This window comes from Penicillium nucicola, assembly GCF_028828085.1.
Source record: "Penicillium nucicola strain IBT 29836 chromosome Unknown utg000002l, whole genome shotgun sequence".
Classification (NCBI taxonomy): domain Eukaryota; kingdom Fungi; phylum Ascomycota; class Eurotiomycetes; order Eurotiales; family Aspergillaceae; genus Penicillium; species Penicillium nucicola.
The window spans coordinates 4,628,874-4,650,234 of NW_026643126.1; the positions used below are offsets into that span (position 1 = coordinate 4,628,874).

Sequence of the window (21,361 nt, forward strand, 5' to 3'; positions counted from 1 at the left end):
ATGACGATTCGAGTTCGATTTGAAGTTCGTAAACTTTTTGTAGTAATGCTTCATCGGGAAGGCGTGTCAATGACGTATGTGGACTACAGATGATGACCGTGGCAGATATTCATCTACCGTGGTTTTCCGTGGTTTTAATCACTGAAACAATGTCGAAAAGTTCAGAGAGTCGCAAAGCAACTTCCTTGGGACTTCTGTCGGTAGTCGGTAGTCGTTGACCACATGTGTGTGGTATTAGCAGTTGCATCTGGCCCTGAGTGCAGCTCGCTTCCTGGTAGGTCCAATTTCGACGAAACCACCTGTCAGCCGAAATGTTGGATAATAAATGGTTTACTTCTGAGAGACTCTGAGGGTCAACAGGGTCGTACCAAGAAGTCTGCCAGGAATGATCTGAATGTTTTGACCTGTCCCTGACAAGGGAGAGTATTCGCGTGAATGTTTGCAAAGTCGACTCGGAATGAATTGTTGTGCTTAACAGCCCGATAGAGTTGGTAGCAGATCGATAGACTTGGTCCATACATTGAACGCCTTGCTCCAAGTCAAGGATATCATCCTGGTCAATACACTCCTGGTCAACCCAGATGAAGCGGATACCCTGTGCAATCGCATAAGATACCGATCTCTCTATTACTCTTCTGGGTGCCCTGCTCGGTCGAACGCTTCCGTTTGTCTGAATGTTGTAAGGCGGACAAGCCGGTATTCTATCACGATTTTTGGACGAATCCCAACAATACGAGACTGCGAGATAGTTCATCTCTCCTGGAAACTCGGTCTTTTCTGTCAGATTCAGAGTTCTCGTTCGGTTGAGGGATTCGTCCAGCTCAATTATATCGATTCTGGGAACTTCAATGAAGCGGAGGTGATTGGCCCAATGTGAAAAATTAGCCCGCGGTATGACATTTCCCTGGATCTGTAGCATCTTCTCTATGAGACCATCGAGAGAGCCAAAGACTACGCCAAGCTTTGTGTCTATGTCAAGCTCCATGTCGATCGGCATTTGCAAAAGATACAATGCCACGTTGCTTTGTAAGGAGTGTAAATGATGCGTTGCACTGGAATCCTAGCTGTCGATGAGCTTTTTGACTAAGGCTCAATCTTGTCCAGCAGGGACTATGGTTCTTTATATAACTTGGCAGAACAGAGCGAGCCACAAACTCATCCATCAGGTAACGGTCCAGCCGCGGATGGTCTGCCCTCGGGTCACGTGAAAATCATGAGATTAGCGTGACTCGGGCAGTCTCGCACATCCAATTAGGCTTTAACGTTCGCTGATCTACTTATCTCTGCTTATAAAAATGCCAAAGGCTTAGCTCCAGTTTTACTAGGGAGAACTGAAACAATGTTGCACGAATGGACCCGAGTATGTTCTTTTACGGTCTCCCTAATGTACATGCATTCCATTGCGTGGGACGCATTTTGCTGTAGCGACCGCGCCAAGTTGTCATAATACTGTGTGCATGCTCCAAGAGAATGCGAGGTCTAGAATAATGATTACAAGAGGGGAGCGGAACGGAAAAGAGATTCACATGACGAATATGCTCCTGATTGGTTCCTGGTCTTCGGTCTGTTCTCACAGAACTAATTTCCTCTCAAGAGGATTCTCTCAAGAGCCAATTTATCTCGGAAGAAAGCTTCTGGTTCCTGCGTCCCAAGCGTCATACCATTTTGAGACGCTCGATCTGGAATGACCTTATCGTCGATAGCTTCTTGGCACCTTATCTACGAGAAGCTCTACATAGGCCAACGATAGACACAGATAATCTTTTCCATTCCATCCAAACTCTTCGAAGGTTTCGTTTGGGTCTACATCGCTCCTATCTGTCAATTACTCTTAGTTTGGGTGACTCGTGTCCATATCAGACCTGAGAGGGTATTCTTAATCGCCTTTTATGATGACGTGTAATTCTCTGACTAATGAATTCTGAATTGGACTGCTCAGCGGCCAAGTTGACGATAGTAGGATCCGTGGCCGGGCGAGCTTTTTTCCCCTGGAAACTGAGATCGCTCTAGGAGCAGCGCTGGAGCTCCCAGGAGCAGGCAAACCTGGGAGCTCTCCGCCTTTTTGTCAGGCTTCAATATGTGGCATACATGATAAGCGGAGGACATGGACCTGCATAGCGTATCTCGGTTCCTCTGAATGTGAGGAGGTTACTGTTTACTACGTCCTTGTGCAAGTTATTCATAGAAATAGTACAGTAACCAAAGCTTCTAGGGTGGTGACTTCTCGTTCCCCGGAGCTATACAGTTCGCTCCCGGAAGCTGTATGTCCTCCGGGAACTATTATTCCTACTACTGGAAGCAAGTAATAGCGTGCCTGGGAACCACGCCATAGATCCTGGGGTTGAAGATGATCCTAGGAACGTGAGGTCTCACTCGCGAGATTGAAAATGGATCTAGCATGGGCCATCAAAATTGAAAATGCAAATAAAAATGCCGGGAGTAACAGCTGGAAAGGGTCAGGTAAATGCGCAAAAAATGGTGCAAAGACACTGATCGGAGAGGGACATAATGTATTCTCATTCCCTCAACATGAATAGAAACATGCTAATCAGGACAGGAAGGTGAGGCCTTGAGAACATGGCATAAGAGTGGATGCCTCACGAACACTTGGGTAGCAGGGGAAATATATTCTTGCACCACACTGAGGGGGGGGGGGGGGGATTGGCTGGGTATGAGGAAATGCGCGTCATTTGGAGTGGAGACTGTTGTCTGGCCAGTAATATTCAATGAACACCCTACTTCTTTCCCTGTGTCTAGCGAGAATTAAATCCGTTCATTTATTGTCTTCGACCATAGACAACCGTATAATCACCGACTACCAATTTCTCGCCCGTTGACCCTCATACTTCCTTTAATCATTCTAGTCGATACTGTAATGATCCGTTCATTCTGTTGATATTTGGCGTGGAAAACATGTTATCATCCATCACGCTGTACAAATGACCGAACTTCCCCAAGCAGCCATTTACTATTTAATTATTGTTGACCCTCAAGATCATAATTCTCTGTTATATAGTAAACAGGCCTCGACTTGATGCGTCCCTCGGCATCAGGCGTCGAAATAGACGTAATAATGAATCGCCTGGCGCACTTTACGTTGATCACCTGCTGGAATGACCATTTCGGATTTTTGCTAGTCATGAACTCTCAAGACCGCAGTTTCTTGAGCACGAATTCCTCGACCACCTTTGGTCGTGGTTTTGAACGCAAGATCCTTTGCCTGCTGTGAACTCCTCAGCTGCCGGGGGACAGTTTCACGTCCTAGTTGACCACGAACTCTAAAGACCACGGTTCTGGAGCGCAGCACTCCTTTTCAACGAGAAAATTCATGAACATGAGAGAGCCCTTGTTTCTGTACAAATACCTGTCTGTAGCCTTCAGAATCCTTAAGTGTTACTTGGTCTAAACCTGCGATTATTTACTGCCCCGGTTTCATTTAGTCTTTTCTCACAGGAACGAGTCTCTTCACATGGCTTCCACACCTGCTTCCCCGCCCACTGGATCTATATCTGTCAGAAAGTCCAAGCGCCAAAAGCAAGGCCGTCGAAAATCAAGCCTTATGAGAAAGCGGCCGAATATAGCAAGATGTGCGATGCTGATGTCTGTGTGGGTATATGCCTTCGGGAAACCGGCGAAGTCTTCATCTTATCAGCGGATTCTTCTGGATTTTGGGCTTTCCTTGGCTCGCAATTGGTATGATTCCAACTATGCCTCTCACGAAAAGTCGACTAACCTATCAGGACTCCTACTACCCAGCCCCAAAACTAGTGACTGATCAGGATCTGAAGTTTGTTGGTTAAGACACACCGGAATAAAATACATGAAACTTGGGACGAAGGCGGTACTGTACTTCCACTAGCACCTTTGCATTTCATGATTTGTTCGGCCTATTCGGTCAGCGACATGAAGCAACCATTCATTGTTCTTATTTCCCCCTTTTCTTGATAGTTCAAGTAATTGAGCGTAAAGCCCGATGAGCTGCGGTTCCAGAGTGGACTGATCCTTCACACGCAAGGATTATCTACACGCAGTAGGGTCTAAATTCAGTAACGGCTACTTATCGTTCCGATGATCCCGAGAATGGAGGTAGCAGATGTGACCGGTTTATCACCTGCGTAATTTACCGTCGTGAAAATGCGGTTTCTATAAATCTAAATAAGCCCGTATCTACATCGATGAGAAGCTCTCGTGAAGTTTGGGGAGATGAACAATCCGTTGTGAGATTCAATATAATGCGTCTATTAGTCAGTACGGAAAATATGATTGGTTAACTACGTGACAGACCAAGGTTGGAGACCTGAGGAATATGGCTTCAAATTGGACAGGGCACGGACTTGACTAGGTTGAAGTAAATTCTTGCAATGGACTACTGGGACTACTGGGGGGCGCCTAGGTATTAGGGGAAGCGCGTGACTTAGGGTGGAGTCTGTAGTCTGGCTAATCACATTTCAATAAACACCCTACTTCTTTTTCATTACTCTGGCCTCAGATTTATGAGACAACCGGTTGTTCACCGGTTGCAAGTTTGCTTGCCCGTTTACCGTCATGTTTATGCTTCCAACGGTATCTTTGCACCGCTATGTCCGCCCTATGTTGCCCAATTAACCACCTCTTCTCTTCTGTTACCCACACTTATTGCCCTCATCTCATGTTTATTGCTCTTGTTGAATACTCGGTTCAAGTTTCACATTCTACATCGCGAGATCCTCACTTCCTAGGATCATCTTCAACCCCAGGATCTATGGCATGGTTCCCAGGCACGCCATTACTTACTCCCAGGAGTAGGAATAATAGTTCCCAGGGACATACAGCTCCCGGAAGTGAACTGTGTAGCTCCGGGGAACGAGAGGTTATCACCCTAGGAGCATCGGTTACTGCCGCACTATGTCAAATCGTTTCAGAGCCCACCTTAAGAGCGGTAGGCCTATGTTGGGCCACTTTTCCGACCGTACCGCGCTGACTAATAAATACATGCTGAGTCATATAGAAATTCCCAGTAACGGTAACAAGGGATAATCCGTAGCGGTAGCTGCCTATGAGTGTCATCGTATAGGTATGCTGTCACCTTCACTCTTCAATACGCCTTATTACCTCTTGTTCCTCTAGCTCTACCCCATCCCAAACCAAAGAAATAGAATCGAAGCAATGCCTAATCTATATGAAGCAAGGGCTAAGCAATTTTCAGCAACGTAAGTAGCACTTTAAACTGTCTTCGAGAATGGTGGTTTCTAAAACCAGTATCACTTAGCCTTCTTCCACTGTTTCATCGTCCTACTGTCATAATTCGGATAAGCTCTAGCGACCATCAATATGAAATTTCAAAATACCTGCTTTGCAAAGACTCTACCTATTTTACAGCAATGTTTGAAGGTAACTTTGCAGAGGCAAGTCAGCAGGTAGCGACCCTGGAGGAAGTGGAAGGGGTGGTCTCGGTGCGGAGCTTGGAAGCACTCATACAGTGGATGTACCTGCACAGAATCCAGTTCGATTGCGAAGGCCCAGAAGATCAAATATCGGCTACGATAGAGCTTGCCAGACTTGCAGATATGTGCAATATTACGGGGATGGAATCACAAATGGCTCAGTTTATCAAGGCTATACTTGTTGCCAATCCTGATCCTCGAGGCAGCGACTTCCTTGAACGACACATCGATACTAATACCTATTGCCTCACACATCAACATATCATCTGGGCTACCTTTTTGCCTCCAGGACATTTAGTGCATCGTATCATTGCGGCAGCGTCGGTTGAAGGTTATCTTCGAAGCAAAAACTACAAATTTGTGCAGGAAACCCTGGAATACCCCATCTTCGGAGCTGACCTACTTCAAGAAGTAAGGTCAACACTAGATGGGCGCAAGGTCACTAAGGGGGAGGCCAAACTTGACGACCCTATCAGCGGAACGGAAATAAGTATCAACTCTGCTTCGGATTCCTAGTATAATCGATGTACCCGGAGCTCTGTTTGCTGTAACTGCGTCAGCGATCATTGCCGACTGATGGACAGCTGTAATCGAAGTGATGGCTTATCAGTACTGTACCACCATCAACCTATGCCGGGCGGATCGCTTGCCTAATCTGTGACTAGTGTTTGTAAATTAGGGGGGATCTTCGGACATAACGCGGGAGAGTTTTGAGGAAAAAGTGATTTCGAACATGACTCTAGTATTTCAAGTGAACAATTTATATTAAGAACAGCCAAATTCGACTCTAGAGGTCGACTATCGTTTCCTGCTGTGCTAACAAATCCACACCATATATGCCATTGACCTGACATGTTTGAGGATGGTATCGCAATTTACAAGGGCCCATGTACTCCAAGGTGGAGAAAGGAGTACCGGCAAGACCAATCATACCGACCCGCAGTAAGTCCCTACTTCCGTCACTAACCATGCTAGCGAATGTTGGACTGGGAGCCACGGACTGGAAGTCTACAAAGTATTGACGTAGGAAAGGGGATGTTAGACAAACAAAGGGAAATGTAATTAAATTGGTCTTCCAGATCAACCTGGGCGCGCCCATTCGTCACCTGTCCAGTATGTCGTAAATCGACATATTCTTCACCATGCCGTTTGATTGCGAACTATATTCAAGCCTTGCTGCACCCACATGCGGCATGGAGCAGCCAACACCCTGGATACCACCAGGAGACTCTAGGTCAGAGAGCTCTGGTTGTGAGATGGTCTCGATAGGGTCGGAGCTAACCGCACTTTCTCGAACTCCGTTATAATCTTGGCAATTGAGGATATTCGTAGAGCTCTGTGAAAATTGCTTTGTATGCAAATACATGGCATCAATACTTTCGACTTCATGCGGCCGGTTGTTCGACTTCCAATAAGAGGGCGTTGCTGTTGAACAATTGTGATCCACAGGAGGCTGATTTGGCGCGGCCGAAAGCTTTGAATTCGTTGGTACCAGGGCAACCAGTGATGGAAGTTGAGATATAGTAGGTTCTGTTCGCTGTCTTTGCAATTTCAGGTATTCTTCGATTTGTGTTTCGGTAACACCATGGTGCATTAGCAAGGACCGGAGTAAAACATTCTCTGATTTGACTTTTTCCCCGCCTTCTGCGTTTCCTGTGTCGCCGCAATGCCGAGTTGTTCGAATGTCCTCAATCGTTGCTCAAGGTGCTGGATATACTCCTTGCGCCGTGTGCGAGAGCGCCGTTGGTTTTCGCGGACTCGAGCTGATGATGCTTCATGACCGGCACTCATATTTTCAGGCTGCATAGATTTATACTTCGGCTACTAACCAAGAATAAGGTGCGAGGTTATGAGCTGGAAGTGTACGATTCATGCGTTGGTCCAAAGAGAGTCGAGATTTGGTTTTTACTTCGATTACTAAGCGCAGGTCCAATCCTAGGCCCAACTTCGGTGGCGATAACCAACCAAACCTTTTGGTCTTCTAATATTGTCACATGGCGCGAGTACTCTTTGAGGAATTACTTGCCTGCTCAACTGTTCAGTTGCTGATAGGTCCCCGACTAATATGAAGCCCATGCGAAGGTTTTCCTCGGCCTAGTGCAAACACGGGAAACAGAAAGAGCACCTTTTCACCGAGTCCAAGGGCGGAGCGACGCTCCCAGACCGTACAAACTCAGCTGTCTTTAATGGGAGTGCGCTTCCTCGTTAATTATTGCAATCAGTTTCTGCAGCATAGTCCGAATTTCTCTTCGGAAGACACGAGAATCCGAAGACCTCGCACTGACCTTCCACTGAGCACGTGATCAATGACGTCTTCGGTTTCACTACCTCGCAGTCCGCTTTCGGCTTCCTCACAGCTGATCGGCATTTCTTCTTCCTCAAGGCCGCTCAGCCTGTGATGAGAGCATTCGCAGCTTCGAGTGGGCAGAAACGTCTGCAGGCGATGCAAATAAGCTGTTCTCTCTCAAGGCTTTACTGCAATATACTTATGGCCAGAACACAGTATGAATCAACACCAATATCATTGCCGAATCTGCACTATTTGCCCCCAGTTCTTCTCAAACAGTGACTGCGTCAACCTCGATGTCCACTTGCAGCTCAGTATCTAGCAACTGTAATGATCAAGGCGACATCGGACTACCAAATGATGCCTTGGCCCTTCGGCTATTCGTGGATTTGAATCGTTCAAAGTCTGCGAAACAGACTTCCACCAAATCTGATGCCAATTGGAGAGGGTGAGGAGAGCCGGCTTGCAGCGACGGTTGCGGGTGCGGGTGTGGCTGAGGTTGCGGTTGAGGTTGCGGTTGAGGTAGCGGGGTTGGTGGGGGTCTGGTAAGAGTGGTAGGACCGGCTACCGGAGATTCCTCGTACTGTATGCTGAGGTTCGAAATGGTTGCCTTCGGGGGTAATCTGTTGGAGGGAAGGTGGTGGTGCGTAGGTGGTGATTTGGTCGAAGTAGTTGTTGACTGGGACACTGAGTCGGGGTTCTCGAAATGTGATTTTAGATCGCGATAGATGATCTGCTACATGCAATTCTCTGTGTGAAGTCGCGGTATTTCTTCGATGGGGGCTCGCAAGAATGTGGTTAAAGGGGTCGTCGTTCCACAGGCAAAGCAGCATGTAGCTCGGCTGTTCGGCCCTAGTGGCTTGTAATACAGGCCATTCTGTGCTAGTTGGAGAGGGGTGACGCCGCTTAGGAGCTGTCCATGAAATGAGACAGCCCTGGCAGCGATGGTGCCGTGGGTGGTCGAGATACGGTCATAAGGCTGATCGGCGTGATGCGGGGCGGTTTGTGCGGGTAGAGTAGTGGGGTAGGCGGGTTTGAGGAGAGATGATGGGGGACGAAGAACAGGAAAAGGTCTCCTGCCCTTTTTACCCTTTTCCATGGCGGAGTCCGACAGGCTCGATCCGTTCCAGAATTTGTCCGAATTACAGGATGGATCGAAATCAGTTTCACTTCGTACACAGAGTTTCTTTCTCGAACCCTCTTTCGAAACACGCCATTACCTATTACAAGTTGATCTTATGCTGAACCCCTCTCTTGGCGGTAATCTGATACAGCCGTAGATAATAGCTCAAAATAGCTTCTGTATCAGACTCGTAAGGCCTCTGTAATTTTCAGCGCCTATCACGTGCCAAACAGTGATTTTTGTGGCGGGGCTTTCGAGCTTATTGGGCGATCGAGAGAGCCCCGTACAAATCATTGGCACATCTATTTGCCCTATGTGAGATTGTATTCGTGGCTCATTCATCCGTACCCTAGGATAATTCTTACTTTGCACACCGCCACATTTGAGAGCGCCTATAGAGCAGGATGAATAAAAGGGTAAGCAGAAAATGGAAGAATAGTCTTTCATCACAGAGACAGTGAATCCGTATTTTCCTAGGTTTGAGCAGCAAAATATTATCTCCGTTGTCTACAGCTAAAATATCTGGTACGTGATACGCACAGGACTTGAAAGACAACGCTAAAAACAAAACTTGAATACAGTAATGAGTCTGCAACAAAATTATTGCACACGCTGCGGATTTAACCTCGAGTCCTTTTCCGCCAAACTACAGCATATCCAAAATTCTCATTTTCACCATTTTTGTCATGTTTGTGTTCCACCATTGGAGTTCGAGAAGCTGGTTGAGCTTGACGAACATTTGGGAGCTGAGCACAATATCTGTTTCTCCTGCGACATTCATTTTGACAGGCCCGATGAACTTGTTCAGCACGATATAAAAGATCATTATATGTGTGTCGCTTGTCGGAAATATTTTGATTCCCTATCGAGTTTGACTGATGTAAGCTCTGTATTATGTTACCCAAAGTAGTGGACATTCTAACACATCGCTCTAGCACATGACTATCCATGCTAATCCAATTATTGCTCTGGATGACAAGGTTGGGATTCCAACTGCATAGTTTCAATATCCCATCGGGGATATGAGTATATGTGGGGTGGGATCTTTCATTACGATTGATTATTGGGTACAATTTTGGGTGAGCTGCGAGATGTTAGTATTCTTGGCAAGAAACGTTACAAATACTTCGATACGATTTCGTCACCTGATTGTATCTTTCACCACCATCCAATACCTGACGTCGCACCAAATCCAAAATAAATAAGCGTGTTTCGAAAGAGGGTTCGAGAAAGAATCTCTGTGTAGGTGGTGAAACTGATTTCGATCCATCCTGTACACTTGACATCCTGTAGTAGGCCACCATAAGACAACCTCACGACCCTTTGACGAAAGGTAGACGGGGATTTCGATCCATCCTGTACTTGCAGAAAGGATCCTGTACCGGAGAAAGTGTTATGTACCGAACTGAAGGGATGGCGGACCCACATGCGGGAGGGCCCGAGCCCCCTCGCACGCCTAGAATGACAACGACTAACGCGTTGGACAACTTTAATCCAACCGCTGCGCCTCGGACCAGAAGATAGGCTCGGCCGAGCGATGGCCACACCACTGTAACGTGACCCGAGACCACGAGCTCCGGAGACAACAATGGACGCGTCACGACCCGGGAAATCTGCCGACTGATCGAAGGCCTAAAAGAAACGATCGCCTACTAAACCGAGCTTATCCAATCCACTAAGAACGAACTGCTAGAAGTGAAGCGCGACTAGATCGTCCTCCACACGTAGAACGAGAAACTTTACGAGGAAGTTCGAGCCTTGCGGGCGTATATTGACGCCCTCCCTTCACCACAGGCCGTAAACTCATGGACTATAGTAGCAGCGAGCCACCCACCTTCTTAACTAAACCACTAGCGCCTAGACAAGGACTAAGACTGCGTCCGAATCAGCACTTAGCGCTCTTTTGTGGACCCTAGAGACAATGAAATTAACGTACCAAACACCTTTGGGCGATATCTCCTAACGGAGACCGTAAACCTCTAAATCCGCACGGCGCTGGCGAACGCACCGCCTATATAAGACGCCTAAGTAGCCGGGGTGGGCACCACCAAAACTAGATATGTTATCCGTTTTAAAGACACAGAGTCTGCGGAAGCGGCCCGTAATAGCATAGAATGGCTGAACGAGCTAGGAAATAACATAAAAATGGTTAAGACGCGGTTCGGCGTCGTGGTATACCGGACCCCGACTAAGGACTTTGACCTCGAAAATGCAAATATATAGGCAATTAAGAAAATCATGAAAGACAACGACCTCACCGAACGAGGACTCCGGATCGAGGAGATTGCGTGGCTGAAGAAGAAAGATAAGGCTTTGGGGCATCACGCGTCCCTCGGTATCTGGTTCGACTCCGCGGAAGGGGTTAACCATATTCTAGGCAAAGGCTTTCTAGCCGGCCGGAGATTCATAGATAGCGTGGAACGCTGTGAACTGAAAAGAAAGAGATGCTTCCGGTGCTAACGATTTGGACACCTCATATATTTTAGGTTATTAGGGTAGGGATCATTTAAAGAAATGATAAAAACAAAGTGAGATTAAGATTGAAGATAGATGAATCAGAGAAATAGATGATTGAGATTGATAATTCTTTTTTTCTAGGTAATCCTGCTCAATTTAAGTTAAATTTCTCTGTTCTTCCTTTTTGATGCTTTCGGCTTATTTGCTGCATTCGTAGGAATCCTAGGGTTATATTCTTATTGTTGTATTTTGAGGTTTCCTCGGATTTCCGGATACAGTTTTCCTGAAAGCGGTTTATCATGCATTTTTCTGTGTTCGTAATTCTTCCATGTTTTTCTATAGTTCTTTGCTCTTCTTTGGAATTCTTAGATGTTCCATATTTTCTATTGTCTTGTTCCTTTTTGTATGCTTGCTTGTTTTAGAGTCTTCATGGAATTCTTGAGTATGGTGTTTGCATGTATTGTTTTTCTGTTCGAACTTGTGTTCAAGTTCTTGTGTCATATTGTACTTATGTTTGTAACTTCTGTTACGTCTCTTTTTTCTTATGTTAAGTTTTCTTTATGTGTTTCTTCATGTTCTTCTTCTTTTGTTAAATCTTGTTTTATTATATATTGATAGTATAGTTATATAAAGAAACGCCTCGATGCGGGTATTGCGCTAGCTAACACGAGCGAGAAGGCTGTCCCCCGGGCGTGAGAGCCCGATGCCTCGACTACGGTGGCGAATACCTAACCAGCGATCGCTAGTGCCGAACGCCGGCAACCTCTAACTCCCAATATTAGAGACAAACCTACGCATTTTATAGTTAAATATTATAAAATCGGGGCCGAGTAGGCCTCTGCACAGGACCGAAAAGACCGCAACCAAGATCGCACCAGACCCGCACCGCGCGGTCTTTGGTCCTATACCTTGAGACCGCTGGGCGGTCCTACCTTTTTTAGGACCGCACCACTGCGGTTTGGTGCGGTCCTGCGGTCCTGTAAAGAAGCAAAAATTCTAAACACCCGTGGCATACATAATTTATGTAGAAGCCGCCGGTATTTTTGAGTATTTTGCTTTCAACTCATACTTGTTTTTATACCATTCAAAGGTAGGAGGAAAGACTAATTCTTTGTTTAGCTGCTATAAATCTCTGCCAAAAAAGCGAGGATTGACTGATTCTTTCAGGAATGGCTAATTTGATTCTTGTTTCTATTAAAGATATACAAAATCCTCATCCTGTCTCAAGCGCTTTGGAACACGCCCAGAGGAACGCCTCTAAGTAGTCCTTTCTTCTTCCAAGTGGCTATTATTAGGCAGGGGAACCTTATCATCCTCGAGTTCAATTAGCTGATCCGATATAGCCCTTCTCTTTCCAAGGGCTCGCGCATTAGGATTTTGGATAGTTTCGGCAGAAGCTTCAGAATTAGATAGGTCCTCTTCATCATCACTGATTGGATCAAATTCTTCCTCTTTCTTCTAGGCATCCTTCTGCTCTTTCTTTGCTTGCTTCTCTTACGTAGAAAGATACTCATCAATTAGGGCAAGCTGCTCTGACTCCACGTCGAACTTTGTTGTATATATAAACAACATCAATTCCTTAATTGTCTGCGGTTTTAATGAGCCCCGGCGATAATAACAGATATCACGGGTAGAGTTAAACAGCCGCTCAACGCCAGAACCACTAGCGGGTGTTATAAGGACGTCTCGGGCAAGGCTTGCCAGAATAGGGTATTGATTTCGGTATTCTTTCCAGAAAACGAGAGGCGTTGCTTCAACAGTACCTAGTAAGGTTAGTATGGGAGAAGGAGTATATAAGAAGGGATTAAATTACTACTTCCAAGATACCGTGTAAGCTTATCTGGAGCCGTCGCTTTTGACTGAAGAGATACAGTAGATCTTAGAAGGATGTCAATATTAGAGACGTCTTGACTTATAGCCTGGAGAGTTGATGTAGACTGTGTCTCTTCGTGGCGCTGCCGGTAAGGCTGAATATAAGCCTCTAGCGACTTCTTATAGCGTGGCCCCCAGTGAGGTTCCCATTCTAATGTTATAAAGAACTCTAGCTTGTTCCGTGGCGCCAGGATAGTCGCAATTGTATAGAGATCACCAGGGATATCATCAGTCTTTCCATAATACTCGGTAAGCTTATCTCGCGTACGATTGAGCGCGGACTTTATCACCCTCTTCTAACCAACCTTCTTCCGCGCGAGCTACGCTTTCGCCTTATCAATGTAGGTGAACAGGGCGTTATAGATACTAAAGACGTTGTGAATGGTCACATCTATAGTTGCTAAAAGAGACGAGGTGAATTTGAAGAAGGGATAGGTGATTGATAGAAGATAGTCAACTTATCGCCATTCATCTCCGTCCATCCTCATATCAGTAAGGTTGAACTGGACATAGAAATCATCAAAGGCGGACTGTAACCGCTTAGCACGCCGGAGCATAAGGAACGTTGAATTCTACCGTGTCCGAACATCTTGTATAGGTATAAGCTTTGGCTCTTTTGTCTGAAGCCTTATGAAGCTCTTACGGCGCCGAGGACTTTTGTTGATGTAGACTGCTACCTTCCGAACCTAGAAGATAGTACAAGTTAGTGAAGAAAGAGAGATAAGAGTAGGAGATTAGATAGATCCAGACCCTATTTAGAGTACCCACGATCGTTCTATTCTCTTACCGAGCTATATGCCCTCTCTCGGTCCATTCGATCTCTTCCCTCTCGTTTCGCGGGTTCGCGTCTATCTAACCAAGAAGCTCCTTCAAACTAAGCTGTATAACATGCGCAATACATGGTATACGAATAACTGGTATACTACGAGGTAGCTCTAGGGAGTCGATAGCCTCCTAAAGGCTACCCAGCAATGTACCGTTATTAGATGCGTTGTTAGTGGTAATAGTCAACACTCTCTCAGTAATCTGGTGCTTCTCTAGAAGATCAAGCAGAACAGTGCTTAGATAGGCCCCTGTATGCGACCCATATAGAGGTTCAAACCTAAGTAAGAGCTCACGGTAGTTCCACTTTTGGTCAATGAAATAGCCCGTTATTGCCATAAAAGCTTGGCGAAAGGGTGAGTTCCAGCAATCTAATGCAATAGAGAGCTTAACACCATCAGGGAGCTTCTGTAGAAGAGTGTATTGGCGTTCTTCCACGATTTCTTGAAGATGACGGCGGATAGTAGTTGCAGTAGGGATTTTGGGGAAGCAAGGAGCAAGCCGGACCATCTCAAGAAGGGCGCGAAATTCAGGATGCTCAATGAGCTAGAAGGGTAGCCGCGAGGCAGCAATAAAGGTAATTAACTTTTCCATCCAAGCTTACGGCGTAAACGATGCTTTACGAGATGCCAGATATGCCTAGAAGGAAGAGCTTGTAAGATTTAGTAATATTTAGATTAAAGGTAGACTGATCCATACCCCGTTCTTCATAGCCTCTCTGATATCTTGCGATTGAGTCGGTCTTCTCCGACAGGCACCTACTTGCGAACAATGCCTATTTATGGTAGATGTTCCCCGGCGTTTATCGGCAGGATGGGCAAGGATATGGTCGCAATACTTACATATTACCTTAGGGGACCTATCCTGGATAGTAGCGACCTAGTAGAAGTGGTCCCAATATTCTGCATTACGTTTACCCTCGAAGATATTCCGTTTTATCTTACTTCCATACTCTGTCTTCAACCACCAGACGATAAAATCCTTATTCGCCATTTCAGTCCAGAGGATATAGTCCTTTCTTTTAGGAGGACCAACGCGTTCGAGTGTTTCTGGGAAAGTAGAAGGAATCACCAGTCGGAGTAGGCTCACGTTAGGGGTAGAAATTAGCGTTTCGCGCCCGTCGACGTTGAAGAGCCTATCAGATGTAAAGAAGGAGAGGGTATCTCGCGGATTATCCTCAAAAGCCGATAAGGGATAGTGCTCGGAGAACTAAGAGGAGGCCTGACTCTGGAACATTTTGACGAAATGAGTATAGGATAGGATACGGGGTAGGGGTAGAGGAGATACCTTCTAAAATATTTTCGGCTAAGTATAAATAGACGATTTTCTCTAGGATAGAGCGAGAAGCACAATTTAGATAGATCAAATTCAATTCTAATCGTGATTAGGCAGTAGGCCCCACTTTACTACGGTCCGATAGGATTAGGGCCGCAAAGACCGCAGAAGACCGCGTAGGACCGCAGTAGACCACAAAGAGGACCGCACAGGACCGAAAAGGACCATTTGAAGCCCTATATATCACTATATTCCGCCTTTTCTTTCCTAAGTCTACCCTCTATATAGGCGAAAACCAATTTCCTGCAGAGATTATTAGGATATATTAGTAGTAGAATGTAGAATTTCGAGATAAACTGTGATCTACGGTATCTAAGCACTCTAATGATACCCTTAATACCTATTTTAGCTATACACAAGGGGTTATATATATCTAGTGAAGAAATCTAGGGTGAAGATGGGATAAGGTACTGACATGGATATATATGTTTCTTACCTCACATATCTAGCCAGCAACAAATACTATTACACCTCCTTATGAGAACAAAAAGCATATACTTGTGTTAGCAGGGCTAAACATCTTAAATAGTAAATTTTCTACATACGAGTATATTTCATCTATTTTCATAGTAGTTGATACTGAAATACCGCAAATGTTGAAGTAGGGACCAAAACAGTGTTTAATAACAGTAATTAAAAGGGATGAATGATCAATTTATACAGCTGAAAAGGGAAGGTCTTGGCAGAATTATGCAATTGCGGTTCACCGTGGTGAAGACCGCAAGGGACCGCGGTTCACTATGGTGCGGTCTTAACCTCCAAGTTTGAAACCGCAAGACCGTGCGGTCCGGTCCGCGGTCCTCGACCTGAGGACCAAGACCGCACCATGCAGAGGCCTAATTGTGAGGGTCTCACGTATACATCGAGGTAGACAGTGTCTTTTCGACGAACTATCTATATTATGAACAACTATAGTTGACTCTAGATGCAAATGAAACGAACTTCCTCGCAAACAAGGGAACCCATATGTACCATGTGGGTCCCGTAGATCATTCTCCAAACATCCTATATACTTCATTTCATGTATGTCTGACAAACCTGCCGATTGTTCCTAGGTCGAAAAATCCCCTTCCTAGGAGCTTATCCAGAATCAAAAAACGGACTGTAATCATCAAACCTAGCTATATCCTCTATGTAACTATATTCTTTGAAACTAAAAGATACTATAAGTACTGGTTTCCTTCTAAGTCGAAAAGTTCCCTTCTACCCGAGTATAGCTTAAATATATCTTGAACTTGTTAAGCTATAACGATCGCTTCTGTATACCCACTTCTTCTACGTTGCAGTACCACTCTCCCCGAATATAAGCTGCCTATCAATACACTTTCTAATTCTGAGTCTACTGAGAATTGCGTGGCATATCCTATTGCCGTGTATCTAGAGTGACAGTCTGTCATTAGTTTTCGCGAGTATGCGCTTATACCTATCACATATCTTGCTAAACAGGTTAAAAACAGCGGTACGTGGCTTTCATTATTGACCGATTCAATCAGAATACCTCTTTCTTCCTACTAACCATGCCGTAATTCAAAAATCCGATGCGATTGTGAGGTTTCCTATTATAAAGCTTATGTGAGGCGCGGTGGATTGTGTGTCTATGGAATGAAAGCGTCAGAACGGAGACCTTTTGTCCTTGAGCCACAACTCAATCAGCAAAGGCAAGTGTAGGAGGGTCAATTTTGTGAATATCAAAGTACATGGAAAGTGCAAGAAGCGCCAACCGGGCAGCCTTCGCAACACGGAACGAGTACAGCTAAAGCAATGCAACACGTCGGAGGGTATGAAGGTGATAAAGATATCCAGCACTTAGAGAAGGATAATTCTGATCTAGACCAAAACTCGCCTGATGAAGTGTCACCAAAAATTGTTGCAGCTACCGTGGTAAAGGAAGCCTCAGGCTCTAATAGAAATGGCTATACAGCTGCTGAGGGGCATAGAGAGCTGCCCAGAAGCCTGTCGACCTCTTAACCGACAACACGTTTTGCGGAAATGACCCCTCCGGTACAATGAGCGACTTTTGGACCGATTGAGACCCATGACTGACTGGGAAGCAGACCTCTTTGCCTCCACTGCCGAACGAGCGTTGTGGAAGGTTTTATATGTCGTCGCGACCGTGACTGGGAAGAAAGCTCTGCCTTGCTGCACAGTCATCTTTAAGGGGTGGCTGATCCGTACTCGCGAAGCTTTGACTAAGTGCGATGGGTTGCACACAGTTAGTCTGGAGGATATTCAGCTCTAAACAAGATATATACTTTGTTTCTCATCGGCCAAAATGCATCCCCTCACTCAAGCCCACAGCCGTCAGTACTTGGCCTTACGTCAACTGTGCTGGATCACGGAATCTGGGACCCACATATCCAGGGCTAGTCTCTGTCGGGTCACTTTTTCTGTTTTTCCTTTCCATTTTCACTCTTACACGTGTGATCGTCATACACCTCCCCCCTCCTTAACCCCTCGTCTTCTCCAGTTATATACTCCCTCCGAATCGTCAGCCACCGGAATCTTCAATTAATCTTGGCACGACTTGATTAAAATCTACTCTCCTACCTCTTCCAACGAGGACTAGACCCGCGACCCTCCGTCTCTAGCCTCCGCGCTTAACATTCACCCCATTCGAATAAACTCGATCCACGCCTTTTCCCTCTTTGCGCAACCCAAGTTGCTTTATCTTGGAGACTCGATATCGGTTTCCTTTTTTACAACCCCTTCCACAAATTCGATCCAGCCGAATTTCCGATTATTCGGTCACCGCAAACACCTTGGGGGAAGCTAACAATAACAGTTCAAGGATCCTGGTGCATGATTTGGAAGGATTAAGAGCCTACAATTTGTAGGGTACTCCCGGCTGTGAATAATATACTTAGGCCGCATTAGATGTCACATATACTGTACATCTGCGGCCTTGTCTTCTCCTGTCCGAAGCCTCTCCAGTTCCGCGTGTTTGCATTGCCTAATGAAATAAAACCTCACCAAATCGCTGCCAATGTTCCGCAACCGGTAGGTTCTGATCGTTTTTTCTTATGTTCAAGTTCATGATTTTCAAATTCTCTTTGCTTCAGCAAAAACACCCGGAAGAAGCCTGATGGCGACTTCATCAGTCGCTTCCAACAAGCCTTCTCCGACATTGTTCCTCGCAGGGACAGCGAGGAATCCTCGAAGTCCCAACTAAATGTTGACGAAAATGGCGATACTATGATGGCTTCAAGGTAGGCAACTTTCGAAATTACCTGAAATGCGAACTATATCTGACTATCATTTCGCAAATAGGAGCATAGAACACGATATCAAATTTCCCACCCACGACCGCACTCCTCGGAATATGCAAGAACTAGGTTTGACCCCGTCATGGATGGAGCCCGGTTCTTTTTCCATGATGCCGTACGGCGATCACTCTGGTCTCTACACACCAAACTCTGGTGGACTGGGTGCTGTCTACCACAACCAGGCTGGAGATTTGCATACACCAATAGGAATGCATATGATGAATCCGCTCTCCCTCGTCAATCCCCTACATGACTCCCACCATCATCGTAACAATGGCTCTGAACCCTTCAACCCACACTTCCTTGCTAGCATGCCAGAAATCAAACCATATGCACAGCAGGCGTCATACGCCCCAAGCGCATTTATGCACCGCAATTCACACTACAATGCTATGGATGAAGCAGTTGATGATTCCTCTGTCATTGATATGAACATGGATTCAGCATCTAATGTAACGGCCTCTACAGATTTTTCAGCCCCAGCAATTCAAAATGACGATACATCTTACGCCAAGGGCGAACAGTATGTCAAACGCCCCGTGCGCCTTTTTTCCAAAGCTAACCCCTTGTTCATGTCTGGATTCCGTTTTAATGTCTCCCTCCGAGCACCAACCGCAATGGTTAAGAATTTGAGAGAAATTCCAGTCACCTATCTTAATAAAGGACAAGTATACAATCTATCCGTCACGGACTCGAATCTACCCACTGGCAGCTCTCGTTCCATTCGATACAGAACCTATGTTCGCATTTCTTTTGAGGAGCAAGAGCAAAGGGCGAGACCCTCAGCGTGTTGGCAGTTGTGGAAGGAAGGCCGAGGTTCCAGCGAAGCTCACCATCGTGGCGGAAAGTTGTTGGCTGTCGAATATGTGGATCCTCTCCAAGGCGGCGGCGATTCCCGCAAGCACCGTCAGGTACAAGTTGAGAAATTATCAGTCGATGGGTTTTGCGTCACATGGACCGCCAACCAAATGGCTGGCTCCCCGGATTGCAACATTCCCGTGCGGTTCAACTTCCTCTCTACCGATTTTAGTCACTCCAAGGGCGTCAAAGGCATTCCTATCCGACTCTGCGCGAAGACTGAGATTGTTTCTCCGGATGAAGCATCTGGTGCAACACGCGTCGTGGAGCTATCTTATTGCAAGGTGAAGCTTTTCCGGGACCATGGCGCTGAGCGCAAAATGTCCAATGACATTGCCCACGTGAAGAAGACTATCGACAAACTTAAGCAGCAGATTTCACAGGCCGAAATGGGTGGTGGTTTTGCTCAACGGAAGCGCGGTAACATCACAACTGCAACTTCAAAAGGAAATGACCGTTCTAAGCGCAAACGTACCTGGTCGCAGAGCTCAAACAACTCAAAGAAACTATGTCTGGAAGATGATCTCCAATCAAAATTGAGCGTCATGCAAGATATGTTCTTATCAACTCGTTCAGTGAGCCTGCTAGGTTTGCGCGGCGACCAACAAGATGACCCTGACCTATACCCGATTCGATTGCCAGGTGATGGGGACTCCGTCAAATTTGAGACTGTCAGCCGGCCTGGCACTGGTGATTTCTCGTCCACGGAAGCCTCAATGCCTTCACCAGAAAGCAGCAACCCTTCCGAAAATTCACCGCACCACTACTTGCGTCCGATGACGATCAGAAAGAACCCATCTACTGATCAGATCCCTAGGGGCTTCCTCGAGGCTGTGGGTATCGACTCAACATACCGACCTCCGTTGGAGCGCCCGCCCAAGCCAATTGCCTGCTTCTATGTTTGTTTCTCTGGAAACGGGGAGAACCAGCAGGACTTTTATCGCGCTATCTATCTGACTGAACGTACTGTCCGTGACTTTATGCAGCAGATCTCTAGCAAGCAACAGATCGATCCGGTGCGCATTGTCAGCATAAAGCACGTCACCGAAAATGGAATGCACATCATGGTGGATGATGATGTGGTTCGTGAGCTTCCTGAGGGGCAAGATATGCTCGTGGACATCTCAACAATTTCGGGTTCCCTCGATGCGCCCGAGTCTCCAATTGAGATCAAATTGACCTTCTAAGTGTGAATCGACTCTCATCATCGACTACCTGACCTTCAGACTCTTCTTGCATTCTGCTTCCCTCTTCTTTTTTCTTCAATTTGTTCTATTCCCTTTGTCAATTTGAATACGGAGATGAAATACGAGTCCCCGAACAATGATACCACGTCAGTTGCTTTGATCTTTATTTCTTTTATTGTTCCCTTGTGTACCGGGCGTTTCCTAACTCCCTATGGCGATATATGAGTCAAAGGGCCACGGGTTTGTAAATATACACTTTTTGTGTTGGTTCTGGACGAGCGCCGGAGCATACGTCGCTGATGCCCTGTTCCCAGTTGAACTTAGGCCTCTTCTGTTTGCTGTTGTCCGTGATGTTTTTTATTTGAGCGTTTGCAGTTATCCCTGTGCGGATTCCATTTACAACATATTTCTTTGGATATGTACAGTAATGTTCGAAATTAGCTATAACTCCACACTCTTCCAACTTGATTGCCGGAAAATAAACCCGATATACGCTAGTCCTTTTTGAATCACCGCTCTGTACTAATGGCAAAACCGTAAGTGTATTTGCTTGGCTAGGTCATCGTCTCAGCACGGCATTGTCTATGTCTCATGATGTCTCATAGTTGTACTGTAACTTACAAACACTATTCGGGCAAGCGGTCTGGAACGCGGAGGTCGATAGTGACATCCAATCAGAACTTACAGATCTCGGAATTAATTTCCGACAACCAAGTAATATGAGTAGGGAGGTA

The 21,361-nt window shown here is 45.9% G+C and overlaps 7 protein-coding genes across 7 annotated transcripts; 4 read left to right on the forward strand and 3 right to left on the reverse strand.

Annotated features, from left to right (window-relative positions):
* Nucleotides 1-3,585: 3,585 nt before the first annotated feature.
* Nucleotides 3,586-3,800, forward strand: N7511_003531 (uncharacterized protein; the record flags this gene model as incomplete). The annotated part of the gene is made up of 2 exons (XM_057125956.1): nt 3,586-3,693; nt 3,741-3,800. The coding sequence occupies 2 exons, from the start codon at nt 3,586-3,588 to the stop codon at nt 3,798-3,800; spliced, it is 168 nt and encodes a 55-aa protein (XP_056988115.1).
* Nucleotides 3,801-5,360: 1,560 nt separating this feature from the next.
* On the forward strand, nt 5,361-5,939 carry N7511_003532 (BTB/POZ domain-containing protein; the record flags this gene model as incomplete). Its single annotated transcript, XM_057125957.1, has 1 exon — nt 5,361-5,939. One exon carries the CDS (start codon nt 5,361-5,363, stop codon nt 5,937-5,939), a length of 579 nt encoding a protein of 192 aa, XP_056988116.1.
* A 586-nt stretch (nt 5,940-6,525) lies between these two features.
* On the reverse strand, nt 6,526-7,017 carry N7511_003533 (uncharacterized protein; the record flags this gene model as incomplete). Its single annotated transcript, XM_057125958.1, has 1 exon — nt 6,526-7,017. One exon carries the CDS (start codon nt 7,015-7,017, stop codon nt 6,526-6,528), a length of 492 nt encoding a protein of 163 aa, XP_056988117.1.
* Nucleotides 7,018-8,108: 1,091 nt separating this feature from the next.
* Nucleotides 8,109-8,809, reverse strand: N7511_003534 (uncharacterized protein; the record flags this gene model as incomplete). Its single annotated transcript, XM_057125959.1, has 2 exons — nt 8,109-8,397; nt 8,451-8,809. 2 exons carry the CDS (start codon nt 8,807-8,809, stop codon nt 8,109-8,111), a joined length of 648 nt encoding a protein of 215 aa, XP_056988118.1.
* A 3,738-nt stretch (nt 8,810-12,547) lies between these two features.
* On the reverse strand, nt 12,548-13,634 carry N7511_003535 (uncharacterized protein; the record flags this gene model as incomplete). Its single annotated transcript, XM_057125960.1, has 5 exons — nt 12,548-12,719; nt 12,789-13,053; nt 13,104-13,453; nt 13,487-13,553; nt 13,574-13,634. 5 exons carry the CDS (start codon nt 13,632-13,634, stop codon nt 12,548-12,550), a joined length of 915 nt encoding a protein of 304 aa, XP_056988119.1.
* A 3,446-nt stretch (nt 13,635-17,080) lies between these two features.
* On the forward strand, nt 17,081-17,558 carry N7511_003536 (uncharacterized protein; the record flags this gene model as incomplete). The annotated part of the gene is made up of 3 exons (XM_057125961.1): nt 17,081-17,200; nt 17,257-17,320; nt 17,374-17,558. 3 exons carry the CDS (start codon nt 17,081-17,083, stop codon nt 17,556-17,558), a joined length of 369 nt encoding a protein of 122 aa, XP_056988120.1.
* Nucleotides 17,559-18,302: 744 nt separating this feature from the next.
* N7511_003537 (uncharacterized protein) lies at nt 18,303-20,627 on the forward strand (the record flags this gene model as incomplete). The annotated part of the gene is made up of 3 exons (XM_057125962.1): nt 18,303-18,316; nt 18,379-18,525; nt 18,587-20,627. 3 exons carry the CDS (start codon nt 18,303-18,305, stop codon nt 20,625-20,627), a joined length of 2,202 nt encoding a protein of 733 aa, XP_056988121.1.
* Nucleotides 20,628-21,361: the final 734 nt, after the last annotated feature.